Source organism: Xenopus laevis, chromosome 4L (genome assembly GCF_017654675.1).
Source record: "Xenopus laevis strain J_2021 chromosome 4L, Xenopus_laevis_v10.1, whole genome shotgun sequence".
NCBI classification, from domain to species: Eukaryota; Metazoa; Chordata; class Amphibia; order Anura; family Pipidae; genus Xenopus; species Xenopus laevis.
Window position 1 is genome coordinate 152,217,893 of NC_054377.1, and position 22,327 is coordinate 152,240,219.

Sequence of the window (22,327 nt, forward strand, 5' to 3'; positions counted from 1 at the left end):
CTGTGACCATATAAAGACACAAGGCTGCAGGCTGAGTTATACAGGGAACTCTGAGTATCACTCATGTATTATAAGGGATAATGTACCCCCTACTGTAAATGATAAGGATATTAGAAGTCACTGAGGGGTTGTTCTGTGACCATATAAAGGCACAAGGCTGCAGGCTGAGTTATACAGGGAACTCTGAGTATCACTCATGTATTATAAGGGATAATGTACCCCCTACTGTAAATGATAAGGATATTAGAAGTCACTGAGGGGTTGTTCTGTGACCATATAAAGGCACAAGGCTGCAGGCTGAGTTATACAGGGAACTCTGAGTATCACTCATGTATTATAAGGGATAATGTACCCCCTACTGTAAATGATAAGGATATTAGAAGTCTTGGCTCTTGTTTATTATATTCATATATTCAAAAAGTCATATAAAAAAGACCAAAACCATATGTTTACTAAATATTAACAGACACATAGGGGTATGTGAGTATAGGCCTTGGTGTATCCGTTCTATAGCCTCATGTCGAGCAGCTCTCCCAGGCAGCAGTACTACAATGAGACTATGTTATTGGACACAGTGACCAGCACAAAATGAAGGAAATATCCCAGAAATGGAGTGTATGATATGGAGTGTAGAGAAAACGAATGCTGCTGCCTCTCTGCCCGACGCCTGCTATTGGCTGACTCTGCAGAATTTCCAGTGAGGCACAGGTTAATGAGACGCTCACATCCATGAGATGTTTAATGACTGTTTGTTTTTACACTCCCCCAACTGTATGAGCTCTGTATGAACCATTCCTTCCTTCCCCCTTTGTTGCCCGTGTCTTTGGTGTACAGATAAGGAAGAGTTCATTGCAGAGGGTGGTTAAGGGTTCATTTGATGAACAAGGAGCCTGAAACCAGGAGGAATTGGGTCACTAAAGGTTGAGGTAAGTCCCTGCTTTACAGAAACTACAAACAAAACCCCGGAGCAGCTTCCAATGAGCTCCGTGATGGAGACAAGTGTTCCCAGGCGTCATTAAGTGCAGCAGTCGTGCTGTTTCTGGATAATATTTGGGTTATAAGTAAACACTCACCGGAGGAAGAATCTTTTTCAGATGAAAAAAACGGCACCAAAAAAATAACAAGAGAGGAAATCCTGCAGGAGCCACAGGGACTTAGCGTGGGGGGGGGGCAAATAGGCACAATTAAAGGAGAAGGAAAAACTAAAAGTAAGTAAGCTTTATCAGAAAGGTCTATATAAATACACCTGTAACCCAAAGTAATGCTGCTCTGAGTCCTCTGTCAAAAGAAACAGCACATTTCTTTCCTTCTATTGTGTACTCATGGGCTTCTGTATCAGACTTACTGTTTTCAGCTTAAACCTCCAGGGCTTGGGCTTGAGCATGCTCAGTTTGCTCCTCTCTCCCCTCCCTGCTGTAATCTGAGCCCAGAGCTATGAGTGAGCAGGGAGAGCCTTGTGAAGGAAGTGATGTCACATCAAGCTAATACTGCAGCTGCTATCCTAAACAAACAGAGAGTTTCTACAGCTCTTTACTCAGGTATGGTAAAGCGTTTTACAGAATAAATATAGCATTCTAGCGTGCACTTTTGCAGCTAATCTACTGGAAATAAAATGCCTCTGTAGCTTTCCTTCTCCTTTAATAGTGATCCCATCAATACTGTACAACTAGTGGCATTTACAAAGAGTACAAGAGCAGTAAAGGAAGGGTAGAAAAGTGCGGTTCTGTCCAGGGTCTGGTGTAAAGTGCAGAGCTCAGCAGCTACAGATACAAGGCCATAGAAAGCTCTTGCCATAGACAGGACCCAGCCCATTGCCGCACTTTTAACTGATTGGACAAGCTGCCCAATTCAACCCGCAACTGCCTCACCCGCTAGACATCATGAGACTGTTACCGCAAACAGCGTGACATCATCATCATACCTGCGACCCAATGCGGAGAAACTCCGACCTGCCCACCTGTGCCTATAAATACCCACAACTATTAAAGTAACAGCTTTTTTGCAGGTTACCCCACCTGTACCAGACCCGATGCAGGAGTGGGGCCCCAACATTCCTCTAATCTCTGCTACTTGGCACTAGAGATGCACTGAATCCCGGATTCAGTTAGGGATTTGGCCGAAATTTAACAGGATTCAGATTTAGTTGAATCCAACAGTCTGGCTGAAGCCAAAACCTATAGAAGTGAATGAAATCCATTGGGCATTTCCTCTTTTGTGCCACGTATTCTGGTGCAGAAGAAGAGTTCAGATTTGATATTAAGCCAAATCCGTACCCCTGGATTCAGCCAAACCCTACAAAAGCTGGGTTCAGTCCATCCCTATCTGTGAGTTCTGGCAAATACCGGGGGGCTGCTATAAGTTGCCATAGACACTCACTATTCGGGAAGCTGGTTGGGCCTCTGTGCAGGGTCGGACTGGACTATTGAGGGTCACTGGGTTCCAAACCTCCGGGCCCCCCTCCACGCATCCATGAACGCTGGTGCGCTTGCGTGATCAGTGCATTACGTTTTTTTTATGGGACCAGCCGATCGGGGAGCGGGTCTGGGCCTGTGGGGGCCCACGAGGGCTGGGGCCAACTGGGTTTTGACCAGTCCAGGTCTGGCACAGAGATGCCAACTAACCCTGCCAGTAGGGTAATAACAAGGACTCAAATATGGACCATCAGCTGAGGTCTCTGGGGACAAAACCCAATACACTGGTGGCTTTTGTGAGCGTCTCTGCACTTTGTCTATTTATGTTGGTGCAGTTTCAGCCACTCCCTGGTTCTGACATTACTGCATTTTATAAACTTTGCTATTCCAGGCTAAACACAGGGCGGCCCTCCAGCACTCACTTACTGCACTCACTAACTGCACTCACTTACTGCACTCACTAACTGCACTCTCTTACTGCACTCACTTACTGCACTCACTAACTGCACTCACTAACTGCACTCACTTACTGCACTCTCTTACTGCACTCACTTACTGCACTCTCTTACTGCACTCACTTACTGCACTCACTAACTGCACTCACTAACTACACTCACTTACTGCACTCACTTACTGCACTCACTTACTGCACTCACTAACTGCACTCACTTATTGCACTCTCTTACTGCACTCACTTACTGCACTCACTTACTGCACTCACTAACTGCACTCACTTATTGCACTCTCTTACTGCACTCACTTACTGCACTCACTTACTGCACTCACTAACTGCACTCACTTATTGCACTCTCTTACTGCACTCACTTACTGCACTCACTTACTGCACTCAGAGCTGATTCCCAGCTACACTGCATTGCCAAGTTATTCGGACACATTTATGGCTAAAAGTCCATCTAACACAAAAAGTCTGACTAACACAATGTCCTCAGTGGGAACACTCACTGCCAAGTTCAAGACTGTCCATGGAAGAGACATCAGGGTGAGACTATTCATCTGTAGCCTGTGGGTTTATGGGTGAGTAGCTGCACACAAACCCAATGCCACCTTGTGAAATGCCAAGAGATGGCTGGAGGGGGGTAAAGGGCACTGCCATTGGGCTCTGGAGGGATGAATGGCATCTCACTAACTGCCAGTCTGATGGGAAAGTCTGGGTTGGGCAGATGCCAGGAAAACTCTACCTACCCAAAATGCATAACGCCAACTGTAATGTTTGGTCATGAAGGAGTAATAGCCAGGGGTTGTTTCCATGGTTTGGGCCCTTGGTTCCAGTGAAAGCTCAAGGCTACAGGGTACAATGACATCCCTAACAATTCCATGCTTCTTATTTTGTGGAATAGTTTGGGGAGCCCTTCCCTGTTTCAGCACAATAATGCCCCATGCACAGAGCCAGGTCCATACAGAATGGGTTTGCTGAGATGGGAAGAACCTGATCTCAACCCAACTGAACCCCTGTGGGATGAACTGGGACCCGACTGTGAGCCTGACCCCCAACATCGGTGCCCAACCTCACTAATGCTCTTGTGGCTGAACGGAAGCAACTCCCAGCAACAACTCCCAGTAACAATGTTCCAACATCTAGTGGGAACCACCCCAGAAACATCTGGGCAGTTATAGCAGCAAATGGAGGGGCAACTTCATATTAATCCCCTTGGTTTGGGAATGAGAGGTTGGGTAGGCAAATGTACCCTTTAAATTCAGTTCAGTAATTAATTGCAATAAAGACATAAACTGACACTGAATAAGATGTGTGCAAATAACGAATATTAATTTCACAAAATAATTACAGGCTAGATTTCCATCTGCGGCTCTTGATCATTGAGAGGGAGCCTCTCATTTTGGCAGTGGGGTGTCTTTATGTCACCTCTGAGCTTTAATCTTACCTCTCTATTGCTTTATTCATGGGAAACATTTCAGGCCCCTCATTCGGCTGCTTTGAATCCCTTTCATACCTGCAAATAAACACGCCACTTCAAGGCTTTTCAAGAGCGCCACAAATTCAACAGATAATTAACAACGTGAGGCGCGACTTGACAAATTCTTGACTTAAATTGGTTTAGAACCTACACCCGCCTGCTCAAAGGAACCTTTCATTATGCGCTTGTGAAGCTGCCGCCATATTAACTACAATAAAGCGCCCAAAACATGTGTGAGCTCCAGGCAACATCAGTGTTAGTCTATGGCAGGACGTTTGGGGTAGTTAAAGGGATACTGTCATGGGAAAACATGTTTTTTTTCAAAATGAATCAGTTAATAGAGCTGCTCCAGCAGAATTCTGCAGTGAAATCCATTTCTCAAAAGAGCAAACAGATTTTTTTATATTCAACTTTGAAATCTGACATGGGGCTAGACATATTGTCAATTTCCCAGCTGCCCCCAGTCATGTGACTTGTGCTCTGATAAACTTCAATCACTCTTTACTGCTGTACTGCAAGTTGGAGTGATATCACCCCCTCCCTTTTCCCCCCAGCAGCCAAACAAAAGAACAATGGGAAGGTAACCAGATAACAGCTCCCTAACACAAGATAACAGCTGTCTGCTAGATCTAAGAACAGCACTCAATAGTAAAATCCACGTCCCACTGACACACAATCAGTTACATTGAGAAGGAAAAAAAACAACAGCCTGCCAAAAAGCATTTCTCTCCTAAAGTGCAGGCACAAGTCATATGACCAGGGGCAGCTGGGAAATTGACAATATGTCTAGCCCCATGTCAGATTTCAAAATTGAATATAAAAAAATCTGTTTGCTCTTTTGAGAAATGGATTTCAGTGCAGAATTCTGCTCGAGCAGCACTATTAACTGATTCATTTTGAAAAATGTTTTTTCCCATGACAGTATCCCTACAGTGGGCTCATGTGTAGGGCATTATAACAACTCTACTGTCTTTATTAAGCTTCCCTGGGCTTGTGTAATATAATGTAATTGCTGCAACATATACGTCCATTCAACTTTAAATCTCCTGCCGTATGCAAATTAGCCTGAGTGAAGACCTCTAACGAAGTTGCGCTAGGCACAATTGAACGCTAGCGCTTCCTCGCTTTGATTGGCTTGCATTACCGAAGTTATGATAGTGAAAATTCGCCAACGTTCGGCACCCTGGACGCAACTTCGCATTTTAGAAAATTAGTGTTGTCTGAGCGAATTTTCGCCTGGCAAAGTATTGCGATGGCTGCGAATCCGTTGCTGGCGAATTTTCACCACTTTACCCCATATTGTCAGTTTCCCAGCTGCCCCCAGTCATGTGACTTGTACTCTGATAAACTTCAATCACTCTTTACTGCTGTACTGCAAGTTGGAGTGATATCACCCCCTCCCTTTCCCCCCCAGCAGCCGAACAACAGAACAATGGGAAGGTAACCAGATAGCAGCTCCCTAACACAAGATAACAGCTGCCTGGTAGATCTAAGAACAACACTCAATAGTAAAATCCAGGTCCCACTGAGACACATTCAGTTACATTGAGTAGGAGAAACAACAGCCTGTCAGAAAGCAGTTCCATCCTAAAGTGCTGGCTCTTTCTGAAATCACATGACCAGGCAAAATGACCTGAGATGCACCTACACACCAATATTACAACTGAATACACTTGCTGCTTGAGGAATGACATTTTATATGGTAGAGTCAATTATTTGCAGTGTAATAGAAATAAAAACTGCATCATAAAAATCATGACAGAATCCCTTTAAAAAAGCAACACATAAAGCACCCAAACCAGTCCCATGTGACTCTGGACCTGCAGTTCTGACACCTATATATACTAAGGGGTGTTTGGATCTTCACTTGTCTTGTTGGTATTTACTTGATGCCCTTATATTTAAATAGAATTTCCCAGCGCCTGATCCTTTCTGATGGAAATGAGAAGGTAATTAGATTGCAGTAAATAATAGCATTAGTATGTCATAGCATGACACTAAGCCGCTGCCCAAGGTTTACTTATACTACAGAGAGACATTCGTGCCCCTACCCTGCATACAGGGGTTCTTCACATACGCCCTAATTCCATCTGACCTGCTTTGCCCCTACACTACAGGGCAGATTTATCAAGGGTCAAATTGAAAATCCGAATTTTCGATTTTTTTTTATGATCAAAACTATCAAATTTGACTAGGGAGTTATTCAAATTTGATTCGAGTTTTTAAAAAAAATTGAATTTGATTTTCAAGATATATCATACTCTGGCCCTTTAAGAATGCAAAATGTGACTATTCGTTACCTAAAACCTGACAAATTGCTGTTTAAGTCAATGGGAGACGTCCAGGGATAAATTTGGAGTTGTTTGCAGCCTTCCTGACATTCGAGTTTATTTTGGAGAAAAAAAACTATTATTGAGTTTTTAAAATTTGAATTCGATTCAAGTTTCCATTCACCCGAGTGTGAAAAATTTGATTTTATTATTAAATTTTGATTGTTCGAATTTCGAGTTTTTAAAAGCTCACATGAATTTCGAAATTTGACCTTTGATAAATGTGCCTCTACGTGTGAATATTTAGGCAGTTCAGCTCGGATGAATGGGTGCAAGGTGCAAAGTACATGGAAGATAGGTGCAGGAGAGCCTTTGGGAAGTGTTATTTTGGTGGTTAGTGTGTTGCACCTGCACCTACTGAATATAGAAATGACGCCATTCGCTTTTTCTGTGCTGCAATTTGTGCCGTTTTACCAACACAGATGCTAATGATGCGCCAAAATTCCAGGGGTTCTGTGAATCCGTGCCCCCTACTTTGTGCTCCAGAATGCACCGCTAGTACCTGGCTCCACCCAATGAGTACTGTGCTGCCTACACCTCTGTATTCATGTGTGTAATTTCCATATGTGTCCACTGATTGGATACCATTAGATAAAGAGGGGTCCATTGCAAGGTGTCTGTAATAAAGATCCAGAATGTCGGTATTAGACCAGTATAGGTATGGGATCCGTTACCGGAAAGCCCGTTATCCACAAAGTTCTGAATTACGGAATGCCTGTCTCATTGATTCCATTTTATCCAAATAATTCAAATTTTTAAAAACTATTTCCTTTTTCTGTGTAATAATAAAACAGTAGATTGTACTTGCTCTCAACTAAGATATAATTAATCCTTATTGGAAGCAAAACCAGCCTATTGGGTTTATTTAATGTTTATATGATTTTCTAGTAGACTTAAGGTATGAAGATCCAAATTATGGAAAGATTTGTTATCCAGAAAACCCCAAGTCCCAAACATTATGGATAACGCATCACACACCTGTAATTCGAATTTTTAAAAATGATTTCCTTTTTCTCTGTAATAATAAAACAGTATCTTATACTTTATCCCAACTAAGATATAATTAAAGGAAAACTATACTCCGAAAATGAATACTTGAGCAACAGATTTTCAAATTAAGTGACATTTTAAAGAATCTTACCAAACTGGAATATATATTTAAGTAAATTTTGCCCTTTTACATCTTTTCCCTTAAGCCGCCATTACGTGATGTGTGCTGCCTCAGAGATCACCTGACCAGAAATACTGCAGCTCTAACTGTTACAGGAAAAGATCACCTGACCAGAAATACTGCAGCTCTAACTGTAACAGGAAGAGATCACCTGACCAGAAATACTGCAGCTCTAACAGTAACAGGCAGAGATCAGCTGACCAGAAATACTGCAGCTCTAACTATAACAGGAAAAGATCAGCTGACCAGAAATACTGCAGCTCTAACTATAACAGGAAAAGATCAGCTGACCAGAAATACCACAGCTCTAACTGTAACAGGAAGAGATCATCAGACCAGAAATACTGCAGCTCTAACTGTAACAGGAAGAGATCAGCTGACCAGAAATACTGCAGCTCTAACTTTAACAGGAAGAGATCACCTGACCAGAAATACTGCCGCTCTAACTAGAAATTTTCTAACCTGTCCGATCGACCAAACGACCGATCTCCGCCGGACGAAAAATGTTGGGACTCTCCACACACGGTCCGAAAATCGTACGAATGCTCGATTCGTACGATCGGATCTTTGCATCTATGGCCAGCTTTACTGTAACAGGAAGAGATCACCTGACCAGAAATACTGCAGCTCTAACTGTAACAGGAAGAGATCACCTGACCAGAAATACTGCAGCTCTAACTGTAACAGGAAGAGATCACCTGACCAGAAATACTGCAGCTCTAACTGTAACAGGAAGAGATCACCTGACCAGAAATACTGCCGCTCTAACTGTAACAGGAAGAGATCACCTGACCAGAAATACTGCAGCTCTAATTGTAACAGGAAGAGATCACCTGACCAGAAATACTGCAGCTCTAATTGTAACAGGAAGAAATCACCTGACCAGAAATACTGCAACTGTAACAGGAAGAGATCACCTGACCAGAAATACTGCAGCTCTAATTGTAACAGGAAGAAATCACCTGACCAGAAATACTGCAACTGTAACAGGAAGAAATCACCTGACCAGAAATACTGCAACTGTAACAGGAAGAGATCACCTGACCAGAAATACTGCAACTGTAACAGGAAGAAGTGTGGGAAGCAAAAGACACAACTCTGTCTGTTAATTGGCTCATGTGACCTAACATGTTTGGTTTGTTTGTGTGCACCATGAATCCTACGATCTCAGGGGGCGGTCCCTATTTCTTAAAATGGTTTCTATTTATGATTACCCAATGGCACATACTAATAAAAAAATATATTATTATGAAAATGGTTTATTTACATGAAGCAGGGTTTTACACATGAGCTGTTTTATGCAATATATTTTTACAGAGACCTACATTGTTCAGGGGGTATAGTTTTCCTTTAACCCTTCTTGGAAGCAAAACCAGCCTATTGGGTTTATTTAATATTTGCATGATTTTCTACTAAACGTAGAAAGTATGAAGATCCAAATTGCGGAAAGATCCGTTATCTGGAAATCCCCAGGTCCTGAGCATTCTGGATAACAGGTCCCCTACCTGTACAAGGAAACCCTGATCATTCCATCTGTTTTCACTAAATGCCCCAAATGAACCTCTTGTGCTAAAAAAACGACGGCACAGGAGCTGCTGTATTGTAACAACTAATCCTGCCAGTGGGTAAATAAAGTGCAAGAATAAAATAACCGACGGGGAGTCGTAGCTGAGAGGGGGCAGCGGAATATTCAGAGGGAACCCACTCGCCTGGGCCAGGGCCGTCATAAAGCAGAGGTTACGTTTAAATTGGACCCACTAATAATGTTTGTTTTGGGAAATGCTTCGCCGCTATTTTAAGGTGAATGTTCAACAAGAAAAGAACATGAGCAGCAGTTTGGTTTATTCACAGCGATGCCCTCGTGTTCAGCTCAAATCCCAAACTAGAGATCCCCGGGGGCCGAGTCAATATCAGCCACTCAATTACTTCAACAAGAACAAGCTCAGAGCCAGAAAGCAAACCTGAATAAACATCAGAGCTTTTAGTGCTGAAACTATTCCTTACATTCCTTCTTTAGTCTCCTATCGACCCACTGCATGTTCTCTAGTGCAGAGAGTTACAGCACAAGTGTCTCATGCACCCCAGCACTTATATACCCCAAAATCTTTCTCACCATACACACACACAACAGTACAGAAATAATTCCTATATAACAGGCAACACTCAATTGTCCTTCTGTCTCCATCTTGTCCTACTGTCTCCATCTTGTCCTACTGTCTCCATCTTGTCCTACTGTCTCCATCTTGCCCTACTGTCTCCATCTTGTTCTACTGTCTCCATCTTGCCCTACTGTCTCCATCTTGTTCTACTGTCTCCATCTTGTTCTACTGTCTCCATCTTGTCCTACTGTCTCCATCTTGCCCTACTGTCTCCATCTTGTCCTACTGTCTCCATCTTGTTCTACTGTCTCCATCTTGTTCTACTGTCTCCATCTTGTCCTACTGTCTCCATCTTGTTCTACTGTCTCCATCTTGTTCTACTGTCTCCATCTTGTCCTACTGTCTCCATCTTGCCCTACTGTCTCCATCTTGTCCTACTGTCTCCATCTTGTCCTACTGTCTCCATCTTGCCCTACTGTCTCCATCTTGCCCTACTGTCTCCATCTTGCCGTACTGTCTCCATCTTGTTCTACTGTCTCCATCTTGTTCTACTGTCTCCATCTTGTTCTACTGTCTCCATCTTGTCCTACTGTCTCCATATTGCCCTACTGTCTCCATCTTGCCCTACTGTCTCCATCTTGTTCTACTGTCTCCATCTTGTTCTACTGTCTCCATTTTGGAAGCTATGTTACAAGCTAGCAGCAGGCAGTACAGGAACACCATATGAAGATTCTGGTGGATTCTATATGCAGTTTATTATACACATTTCTAGGGCACACTAATTACTTGGGGAAAGTGAAAGTCACACTGAGTTTGCAAACAACTATACTGCAGTATATGAGTATTATGGCAGGGAAAGCAGCTCCCACAACTGCCAGTGACACCGACGTGCGACTCTCACTTAACCTTGTGTCCTATTTATTTGCAGCTAATCCTCACTGAGGGCTAATCTTAGCAGCTCGTCTGCCCGCTGACAATTAAACAAAGAAATCACATTAACCATAACACTCGGCAAAATAACAATTTAGCACTAACAAAGCAATTGATAGATATGGAAATTATTTACCCAACTTGCATGAATAAAAACGTAATCCTTTTTGTATAAAAGTCGATTTTTCATTGTAGAATGTTCTGATTTTTAAGTTTATGGTTTCTGATGAGAGGAAAGACCTCAACCAACCAAATTACTGAATCAGTTTGAGTGTGCAGGAATCAGTGTGAGTGTGCAGAGGAATCAGTGTGAGTGTGCAGGAATCAGTGTGAGTGTGCAGAGGAATCAATGTGAGTGTGCAGGAATCAATGTGAGTGTGCAGGAATCAATGTGAGTGTGCAGGAATCAGTGTGAGTGTGCAGAGGAATCAGTGTGAGTGTGCAGGAATCAGTGTGAGTGTGCAGAGGAATCAATGTGAGTGTGCAGGAATCAATGTGAGTGTGCAGGAATCAATGTGAGTGTGCAGGAATCAGTGTGAGTGTGCAGAGGAATCAGTGTGAGTGTGCAGGAATCAGTGTGAGTGTGCAGAGGAATCAATGTGAGTGTGCAGGAATCAATGTGAGTGTGCAGGAATCAATGTGAGTGTGCAGGAATCAGTGTGAGTGTGCAGAGGAATCAGTGTGAGTGTGCAGGAATCAGTGTGAGTGTGCAGGAATCAGTGTGAGTGTGCAGAGGAATCAATGTGAGTGTGCAGGAATCAATGTGAGTGTGCAGGAATCAGTGTGAGTGTGCAGGAATCAGTGTGAGTGTGCAGAGGAATCAATGTGAGTGTGCAGGAATCAATGTGAGTGTGCAGGAATCAGTGTGAGTGTGCAGAGGAATCAGTGTGAGTGTGCAGGAATCAGTGTGAGTGTGCAGGAATCAGTGTGAGTGTGCAGGAATCAGTGTGAGTGTGCAGAGGAATCAATGTGAGTGTGCAGGAATCAGTGTGAGTGTGCAGAGCAATCAGTGTGAGTGTGCAGGAATCAGTGTGAGTGTGCAGGAATCAGTGTGAGTGTGCAGGAATCAGTGTGAGTGTGCAGGAATCAGTGTGAGTGTGCAGGAATCAGTGTGAGTGTGCAGGAATGAGTGTGAGTGTGCCTGTGTAAATCCTTTTCACTCAGTAGCAGGCTATGCACTTGGTACAATTTCCCATTTAGTCACTTCCACTGCCCAAAATGTTCTCTGTTTATATTTCAGATCTAGACCCGGAAAGACCAAATATATACGCAGAAAGCAGGGAAGCCTTCAGGGGGAGGTGGGAGTACAAAGGATGAGCACCTTCCTATATAACAGCCTAAAAAATCCACTGAAATAATCAGCAAAACAGCTCACGTGTTCCACCAAAAAGCAACCCAGACACAGTGACAGTTATTGGACCCATTATTTGGCATCTTGAACATTCTGAACCCCTCATACCAGGGGCCCCCTATCAGCTCCCAAAGAAGAGACTCTTGCTCCTTAAAACAGATTTTAGTACAGCATTCCAAAAACCTCTAATTCACCAAGCCTCAGTCAAGTATTCCAGATAAGGGGACCTATATCTCCAATTAATATGCACGAAGCAGATCCCAATACAACTCCTTAAATACCATAAATAGAATAGTAACAAACACAGGGCTGTGTTCCTTTGTCTAGAACTGTTACTACTGTCTCCATCTTGTGCAACTGTCTCCATCTCGCCCTACTGTCTCCATCTTGCCCTACTGTCTTCACCTTGCACTACTGTCTCCATCTTGTCCTACTATCTCCATCTTGCACTACTGCCTCCATCTTGTCCTATTGTCTCCATCTTGCTCTACTGTCTCCATCTTGTCCTATTGTCTTCATCTTGCCCTACTGTCTTCATCTTCCACTACTGTCTCCATCTTGTCCTATTGTCTTCACCTTGCCCTACTTCTCCATCTTGCTCTACTTTCTCCATCTTGTCCTACTGTCTCCATCTTGCCCCACTGTCTTCATGCTGCTCTACTGTCTCCATCTGGTCCTACTGTCTACATCTTGTCCTACTGTCTCCATCTTGCCCCATTGTCTCCATGTTGCTCTACTGTCTCCATCATACCCTACTGTCTCCATTTTGCTCTACTGTCGCCATTTTGTCCTATTGTGTTCATCTTGCTCTAATGTCTCCATCTTGTCATATTGTCTTCATCTTGCCCTACTGTCTCCATCTTGCACTACTTTCTCCATCTTGCCCTACTTTCTCCATCTTGTCCTACTGTCTCCATCTTGCCCCACTGTCTTCATGCTGCTCTACTGTCTCCATCTGGTCCTACTGTCTCCATCTTGTCCTACTGTCTCCATCTTGCCCCATTGTCTCCATGTTGCTCTACTGTCTCCATCATACCCTACTGTCTCCATCTTGCCCTACTGTCTCCATTTTGTCCTATTGTGTTCATCTTGCTCTAATGTCTCCATCTTGTCATATTGTCTTCATCTTGCCCTACTGTCTCCATCTTGCACTACTTTCTCCATCTTGCCCTACTGTCTCCATCTTGTCCTACTGTCTCCATCTTGCCCCACTGTCTTCATGTCCTACTGTCTCCATCTTGTCCTACTGTCTCCATCATGCCCCATTGTCTCCATGTTGCTCTTCTGTCTCCATCATACCCTACTGTCTCCATCTTGCCCTACTGTCTCCATTTTGTCCTATTGTGTTCATCTTGCTCTAATGTCTCCATCTTGTCATATTGTCTTCATCTTGTCCTACTGTCTCCATCTTGTCCTACTGTCTCCATCTTGCCCTACTGTCTCCATCTTGTCCTACTGTCTCCATCTTGCCCTACTGTCTCCATCTTGTCCTGCTGTCTCCATCTTGCCCTACTGTCTCCATCTTGCCCTAATGTCTCCATCTTGCCCTACTGTCTCCATCTTGCACTACTTTCTCCATCTTGCCCTACTGTCTCCATCTTGTCTTAGTGTCTCCATCTTGCCCTATTGTCACCATGTAGCTCAACTCTCTTCATCTTGTCCTACCATGACACATGATAAAAAACCAAGACTGCAGCCAACTCCATATAATACGGTAGAAGAAACAACAATGTACTTACCAGGTTGTGGTTTGTTGAATTGGAATCATCTTCAGGAAATGGAATATAAACAGCTAAGGCCACACAATTGGCAAAAATAGCCACTAGTATAAATATGTCAAATGGTCTGGATAATAGGTTAAGGTCTGAATACAAAATAGGGTTCAGATCACAAGCATTCATTCACTAGGAAGTGCCCAGTATAGCCCCCCATTATTACCTGTATCCCACAGTGACATGGCTTATCCCACTGCTCTTCCCTGACTATAGTTTTAGTTGGGGGCAGCAAAGGCCTGACAGGTTGAAGGACAGGTGTAATCTGTGTAATAATTTGGGTCTATGACCTGCGCCCAAGCCCATTGTTACTCTTCATAAAGCCATGCATCACCCTGTAGGTTATATTGCTGTGAATTAATGGCTCTATCTGTGCTACTAAACATTCCACGGCAGTGACCTCTAGTGAGGTGTTTGGGGTTACAGAGGAATAATGGTTGGGATAGAAGAGCAGCCCCTCCTGAGAAGACAATGACCATCATATGGCAAGTCCCTAGAATGACAATAAAGGATACTTCCATTCCACTATGCTGATGCAGGCTCTCCGTATGGGGTTATTGAGAGACAGGCAGAATAGGGCACGGGTTGGTCTGTTGTTGGTGGAGCTTCCTCCTTGTTTTTTGCTCTTCGCATATTGCTGCCGTTTTTTCTGGGATAGGGATCCGACTGGCAAGGGTTCAGTGGTGCTCATACTTTGGGCAGCCTTGGCTTGTCTTGCAGCATCGATGGCAGCTTGCCAAGATAAAACTGTCGGTTTGGAAAGTGATGGACCTTTCGACTGTGAAGCCGACCCATCAAGCGAGAGTGGAATCCGGGTGCCACTTGCATAGTTTGAATCTGTCAACGAGAGGCATTTTATTCATTCATATATATATATATATATACACACACCCACACACAACATTTCTATATATCTGTAACCTTGTTATGAGCTAAGGGGGCCCAGCCTGAAGGTCAGTTAGGGGGAGATTTGGGTTGAGTGTTTATTTGTACCCTGGGTACCCCTGGAACTATAGCAGGGTGACACCCCAATGTTTCTATATATCTTTAACCTTGTTATGAGCTAAGGGGGGCCAGTCTGAAGGTCAGTTAGGGGGAGATTTGGGGTGAGTGTTTATTTGTACCCTGGTACCCCTGGAACTATAGCAGGGTGACACCCCAATGTTTCTATATATCTGTAACCTTGTTATGAGCTAAGGGGGGCCAGTCTGAAGGTCAGTTAGGGGGGAGATTTGGGGTGAGTGTTTATTTGTACCCTGGTACCCCTGGAACTATAGCAGGGTGACACCCCAATGTTTCTATATATCTGTAACCTTGTTGTGAGCTAAGGGGGCCCAGTCTGAAGGTCAGTTGGGGGAGATTTGGAGTGAGTGCTTATTTGTACCCTGGGTACCCCTGGAACTATAGCAGGGTGACACCCCAATGTTTCTATATATCTGTAACCTTGTTATGAGCTAAGGGGGCCCAGTCTGAAGGTCAGTTAGGGGGAGATTTGGGGTGAGTGCTTATTTGTGCCCTGGGTACCCCTGGAACTATAGCAGGGTGACTGTTACCCCAATGTTTCTATATATCTGTAAACTTGTTATGAGCTAAGGGGGCCCAGTCTGAAGGTCAGTTAGGGGGAGATTTGGGGTGAGTGATCATTTGTACCCTGGGTACCCCTGGGACTATAGCAGGGTGATTGTTACCCCAATGTTTCTATATATCTGTAACCTTGTTATGAGCTAAGGGGGCCCAGTCTGAAGGTCAGTTAGGGGGAGATTTGGGGTGAGTGATTATTTGTACCCTGGGTACCCCTGGAACTATAGCAGGGTGACACCCCAATGTTTCTATATATCTGTAACCTTGTTATGAGCTAAGGGGGCCCAGTCTGAAGGTCAGTTAGGGGGAGATTTGGGGTGAGTGTTTATTTGTGCCCTGGGTACCCCTGGAACTATAGCAGGGTGACACCCCAATGTTTCTATATATCTGTAACCTTGTTATGAGCTAAGGGGGCCCAGTCTGAAGGCCAGTTAGGGGGAGATTTGGGGTGAGTGTTTATTTGTACCCTGGGTACCCCTGGAACTATAGCAGGGTAACTGTTACCCCAATGTTTCTATATATCTGTAACCTTGTTATGAGCTAAGGGGCCCAGTCTGAAGGTCAGTTAGGGGGAGATTTGGGGTGAGTGCTTATTTGTACCCTGGGTACCCCTGGAACTATAGCAGGGTAACTGTTACCCCAATGTTTCTATATATCTGTAACCTTGTTATGAGCTAAGGGGGGATAGCAGATACAATTAAGTTTCCATCTGGTAATTTGCTATAAAAAAGGGTCAGTCACCAAAGACAGTTGCCACATTTTGCTAATGCCAAAACCCAGCAGACAGAATGTTTTAGCTCAGATTTAGCTACATGAAAAAGACCTTGAAGGAAGATCAGAAAGACAAAATGTTTTGTTTTTTTAACTGCTATCAACCAACTTGATAATTAGTGATTAACTGAAGTGTAATTGCACATAAGATTCAACCCATTCCATTAAAATGTTGATAAGAGTCCGAGCTTAAACTTGTATTAATAAACAAAGGAACATTGCCGAACCCAAGATCTGTGAGTGTACACACGTCTAAAAGTCTTTTTGACTCCAATATACAAACAATATAAACTCATGCTGGTACTGAAGCTTTATTAGATATACTAGACATAAGGCATCTACTAACTATAAGTTGTTGATTAATTTCAAAAATGTGCAGGAGACGGTTATGGGATGGATAACAAAAACACATGATCAATACAACTTATGAGTGAATAGGGTCAAAATCGAACAACTGTACATTTTCCTGCATGGAAAGCAACACAATCTATTGACACAACCCATTAAGGCAACACTGGAATTACCATCAGGCCCTGGTTGCCCAGGGTTCCCCATGGATATATGTAGGCTCAGATGAAAGAGGGAACAAAACACCTCACTTTTTGTCTTCTCCTTCAAGCAGGTCCTCTCAAATGAAAAGTATATATATATATTTTTTAAGAAAAACAAATTAAAAACGAAGTAACCCTGGGCAATTCAGATTTTGTAAAACTGCAACTCTCAGAGGGGGGGTTTACCTTTGTTTATAAATTTTATCAATTCCCAAAGAAGCTTGTAAGCCCAGGAATTCCAGTAACAATTAAGAAAGGGTTGCAAAGGGAAGGAGTTATTGAACAATGACCAAGTCGTCCACTTTTTATTGGATTTAAACTGTCTGTTACCCATTCTTATCTCTGTAAGAAACATGCTTCATCCTAAGGCTGGCATCTTTTGAAATCCACAAGATAAGAGTGCCCCAGATAAAAAGTACTGGCATATGCTGAAGAATGCTGTCGTGTATGTGTTTAACTGCAGTATAGCTGTGCAGTCACCTAAAGAATCTGCATGGAATGTTGAGCTGAGTCAAATAACATTTGTGGCAGTAACTTCGTGGGAATATGGCTGGCAGTAACATTAGCTCTTTCTAGAAATAGTTTGGAAGCAAATTTCAAGCAATGACCTAAAGAAGATATAGTAACTTTAGAGCGCCACTGGAATACAGATAAAAGTAACTTCAGAACTCCACTGGAATATAGTTAGAAGGAATTTCAGAGCTCCACTGGAAAATAGATAAAAGAAACTTCAGAGCTCCACTGGAATACAGTAAGAAGAAACTTCAGAGCTCCACTAAAATACAGACAGAGGAAACCTCAGAGCTCCACTGGAAAATAGATAAATAGACTTCAGAGCTCCATTGGAATATAGTTAGGAGAAACTTCAGAGCTCTGCTGGAAAATAGATAAAAGAAACTTCAGAGTTCCACTGGAATATAGATACAAGAAACTTCAGAGCTCCACTGGAATAGCGTTAGAAGAAACTTCAGAGCTCTGCTGGAAAATAGATAAAAGAAACTTCAGAGTTCCACTGGAATATAGATACAAGAAACTTCAGAGCTCCACTGGAATAGCGTTAGAAGAAACTTCAGAGCTCTGCTGGAAAATAGATAAAAGAAACTTCAGAGTTCCACTGAAATATAGATACATGAAACTTCAGAGCTCCACTGGAATAGCGTTAGAAGAAACTTCAGAGCTCCACTGGAACACAGTAAGAAGAAACTTCAGAGCTCTTCTGAAATATAGATACAAGAAACGTCAGAGGTTCACTGGAATACAGTAAGAAGAAACTTCAGAGCTCCACTGGAAAATAGATAAAAGAAACTTCAGAGCTCCACTGGAATATAGTTAGGAGAAATTTCAGAGCTCCACTGGAATAGAGTTAGAAGAAACATCAAAGCTCCACTGGAATATAGTTAGAAGAAACTTCAGAGCTCCACTGGAAAATGGATACAAGAAACTTCAGAGCTCCACTGGAATAGCGTTAGAAGAAACATCAGAGCTCCACTAAAATATAGACAGAGGAAACCTCAGAGCGCCACTGGAAAATAGATAAAATAGACTTCAGAGCGCCACTGGAATATAGTTAGAAGAAATTTCAGAGCGCCACTGGAATAGAGTTAGAAGAAACTTCAGAGCTCCATTGGAAAATAGATAAAAGAAACTTCAGAGTTCCACTGGAATATAGATACAAGAAACTTCAGAGCTCCACTGGAATAGCATTAGAAGAATCTTCAGAGCTCCACTGGAATACAGTAAGAAGAAACTTCAGAGCTCCACTAAAATATAGACAGAGGAAAACCTCAGAGCTCCACTGGAAAATAGATAAATAGACTTCAGAGCTCCACTGGAATATAGTCAGAAGAAACTTTAGAGCTCCACTGGAATATAGATACAAGAAACGTCAGAGCTTCACTGGAATAGAGTTAGAAGAAACCTCAAAGCTCCACTGGAATAGAGTTACAAGAAACTTCAGAGCTCCACTGGAATGGGGTTAGAAGAAACTTCAGAGCTCCACTGGAATAGGGTTAGAAGAAACTTCAGAGCTCCACTGGAATATAGTTAGAAATGCTTTCAGAGCTACAGTGAAATATAAGAACCTTCAGAGTGTCACTGGAATACAGTTAGAAGAAATATCAGAGCTCTATTGCAATATAGTTAGAAGCACCATCAGAGCTCCACTAGAAAATAGTTAGAAGAAACTTCAGAGCTCCACTGGAATATAATTAGAAGTAACTTCAGAACTCCAATAGATTATAGTTTGAAGCACCTTCAGAGGTCCATTGGAATATAGTTAGAAGCTTATGTAGAACTTTATCATAATACACGTGAAAGCACTCAAAGCACCTTCAGCTCTCCCTGAGAAGAGGGTTTGAAGCACAGTCACAACTCTCAGGATATACAGTATACAATTGCACCTTCAGAATTGAAAATGAAGTCAGACGAACCCTCAGAACTCCCAGCTGACTATGGCTGGAAGCACCTTTAGATAGCAGGGCATGAGATCTGACAATTGCATTAGTAACTGCATCTCATTCAGCAGAACATAAGAAACACTTTCTTGAAGCAGAGAAACTATAACTGTCAATATAAATGCCAATATTCAGCACTAGATATACAATAGCTCTGGCCATTGCCCCCCATGCTGGTACCACTCTTAGCCTAATTGAATGACATCTCCAGCGAGCTGCACTTGCACCATGGGAAGCCACGGCCGGCACATTTACACTGCTATGCCAATTAGAAATTATAATTCATGCCATGACTGGAGGGCAGAAGGGAATTTTCTAGAAACACATCTGGGAGGGTCTGGAACAAGACTGTCACTCGACGTGATGAACAAATCACTTGTGTCTCATTTTGCCGAAGAAACGTCTTGAGAGGTAGAGTGAGATTCCACACAATGAATAATGGATCTGTAGGGTTTGTGAGCAGAACACAGGCATTGCCAGGGAAGGAACATGCTCCAAATTCCCCCTGAGAATAAAAGGCCTGTCATGAATGTTCCACCATAATTATTTCGTCCTGTTAGGAGACTCTACTCTCAATGCCCATGTCAAGGTCATCCATAAACAAATGAAGGAGAAGTTTCCAGCTCACAATCTCTCCGATTTCTATTACAAACCCCTCCAGCCCCACTGATACCAGCTGCCCATACCCCTCTCTTTATACACATTTCTATACTTCTGATTAGGACCAAGGACAAAAAGAGCAATTTTACAATGTCCTGCTAATGCAACATGATCAGGGTTATATAAGGTTATAAAATGCAACATGATCAGGATTATACAGGGAATAAATGTATATGATACACAGGGAATAAATGTATGTGATACACAGGGAATAAATGTATATGATACACAGTAAATAAATGTATATGATACACAGTAAATAAATGTATATGATACACAGGGAATAAATGTATATGATACACAGGGAATAAATGTATATGATACACAGGGAATAAATGTATATGATACACAGGGAATAAATGTATATGATACACAGGGAATAAATGTATATGATACACAGAGAATAAATGTATATGATACACAGGGAATAAATGTATATGATACACAGTAAATAAATGTATATAATACACAGGGAATAAATGTATATGATACACAGTAAATAAATGTATATGATACACAGTAAATAAATGTATATGATACACAGTAAATAAATGTATATGATACACAGGGAATAAATGTATATGATACACAGGGAATAAATGTATATGATACACAGGGAATAAATGTATATGATACACAGGGAATAAATGTATTTGATACACAGGGAATAAATGTATATGATATACAGGGAATAAATGTATATGATACACAGGGAATAAATGTATATGATACACAGTAAATAAATGTATATGATACACAGAGAATAAATGTATATGATACACAGGGAATAAATGTATATGATACACAGGGAATAAATGTATATGATACACAGTAAATAAATGTATATGATACACAGGGAATAAATGTATATGATACACAGTAAATAAATGTATATGATACACAGGGAATAAATGTATATGATACACAGTAAATAAATGTATATGATACACAGTAAATAAATGTATATGATACACAGGGAATAAATGTATATGATACACAGAGAATAAATGTATATGATACACAGTAAATAAATGTATATGATACACAGGGAATAAATGTATATGATACACAGGGAATAAATGTATATGATACACAGTAAATAAATGTATATGATACACAGTAAATAAATGTATATGATACACAGGGAATAAATGTATATGATACACAGTAAATAAATGTATATGATACACAGTAAATAAATGTATATGATACACAGGGAATAAATGTATGAATGTATATGATACACAGGGAATAAATGTATATGATACACAGGGAATAAATGTATATGATACACAGTAAATAAATGTATATGATACACAGGGAATAAATGTATATTATACACAGTAAATAAATGTATATGATACACAGGGAATAAATGTATATGATACACAGGGAATAAATGTATATGATACACAGGGAATAAATGTATATGATACACAGGGAATAAATGTATTTGATACACAGGGAATAAATGTATATGATACACAGAGAATAAATGTATATGAAACACAGGGAATAAATGTATATGATACACAGTAAATAAATGTATATGATACACAGGGAATAAATGTATATGATACACAGTAAATAAATGTATATGATACACAGGGAATAAATGTATATGATACACAGTAAATAAATGTATATGATACACAGGGAATAAATGTATATGATACACAGTAAATAAATGTATATGATACACAGGGAATAAATGTATATGATACACAGTAAATAAATGTATATGATACAGAGAATAAATGTATATGATACACAGTAAATAAATGTATATAATACACAGGGAATAAATGTATATGATACACAGTAAATAAATGTATATGATACACAGTAAATAAATGTATATGATACACAGGGAATAAATGTATATGATACACAGGGAATAAATGTATATGATACACAGTGAATAAATGTATATGATACACAGGGAATAAATGTATATGATACACAGTAAATAAATGTATATGATACACAGGGAATAAATGTATATGATACACAGTAAATAAATGTATATGATACACAGAGAATAAATGTATATGATACACAGGGAATAAATGTATATGATACACAGGGAATAAATGTATATGATACACAGAGAATAAATGTATATGATACACAGTAAATAAATGTATATGATACACAGGAAATAAATGTATATGATACACAAGGAATAAATGTATATGATACACAGGGAATAAATGTATATGATACACAGTAAATAAATGTATATGATACACAGGGAATAAATGTATATGATACACAGTAAATAAATGTATATGATACACAGGGAATAAATGT

The 22,327-nt window shown here is 41.3% G+C and overlaps 1 protein-coding gene across 11 annotated transcripts in view; it reads right to left on the reverse strand.

Moving 5' to 3' along the window:
- cacna1d.L (calcium channel, voltage-dependent, L type, alpha 1D subunit L homeolog) overlaps positions 1-22,327 on the reverse strand; it is a 162,318-nt gene that overhangs the window by 125,038 nt on the left and 14,953 nt on the right. For all 11 annotated transcript variants that reach the window (XM_041590973.1, XM_041590979.1, XM_041590980.1 and 8 more), the window contains exons 2-3: positions 14,514-14,835; positions 13,966-14,071 (exon numbers count right to left, since the gene is read on the reverse strand). In XM_041590973.1, the coding sequence (XP_041446907.1) occupies positions 13,966-14,071; positions 14,514-14,835 (428 nt within the window). The remainder of the gene's footprint in view (positions 1-13,965; positions 14,072-14,513; positions 14,836-22,327) is intronic.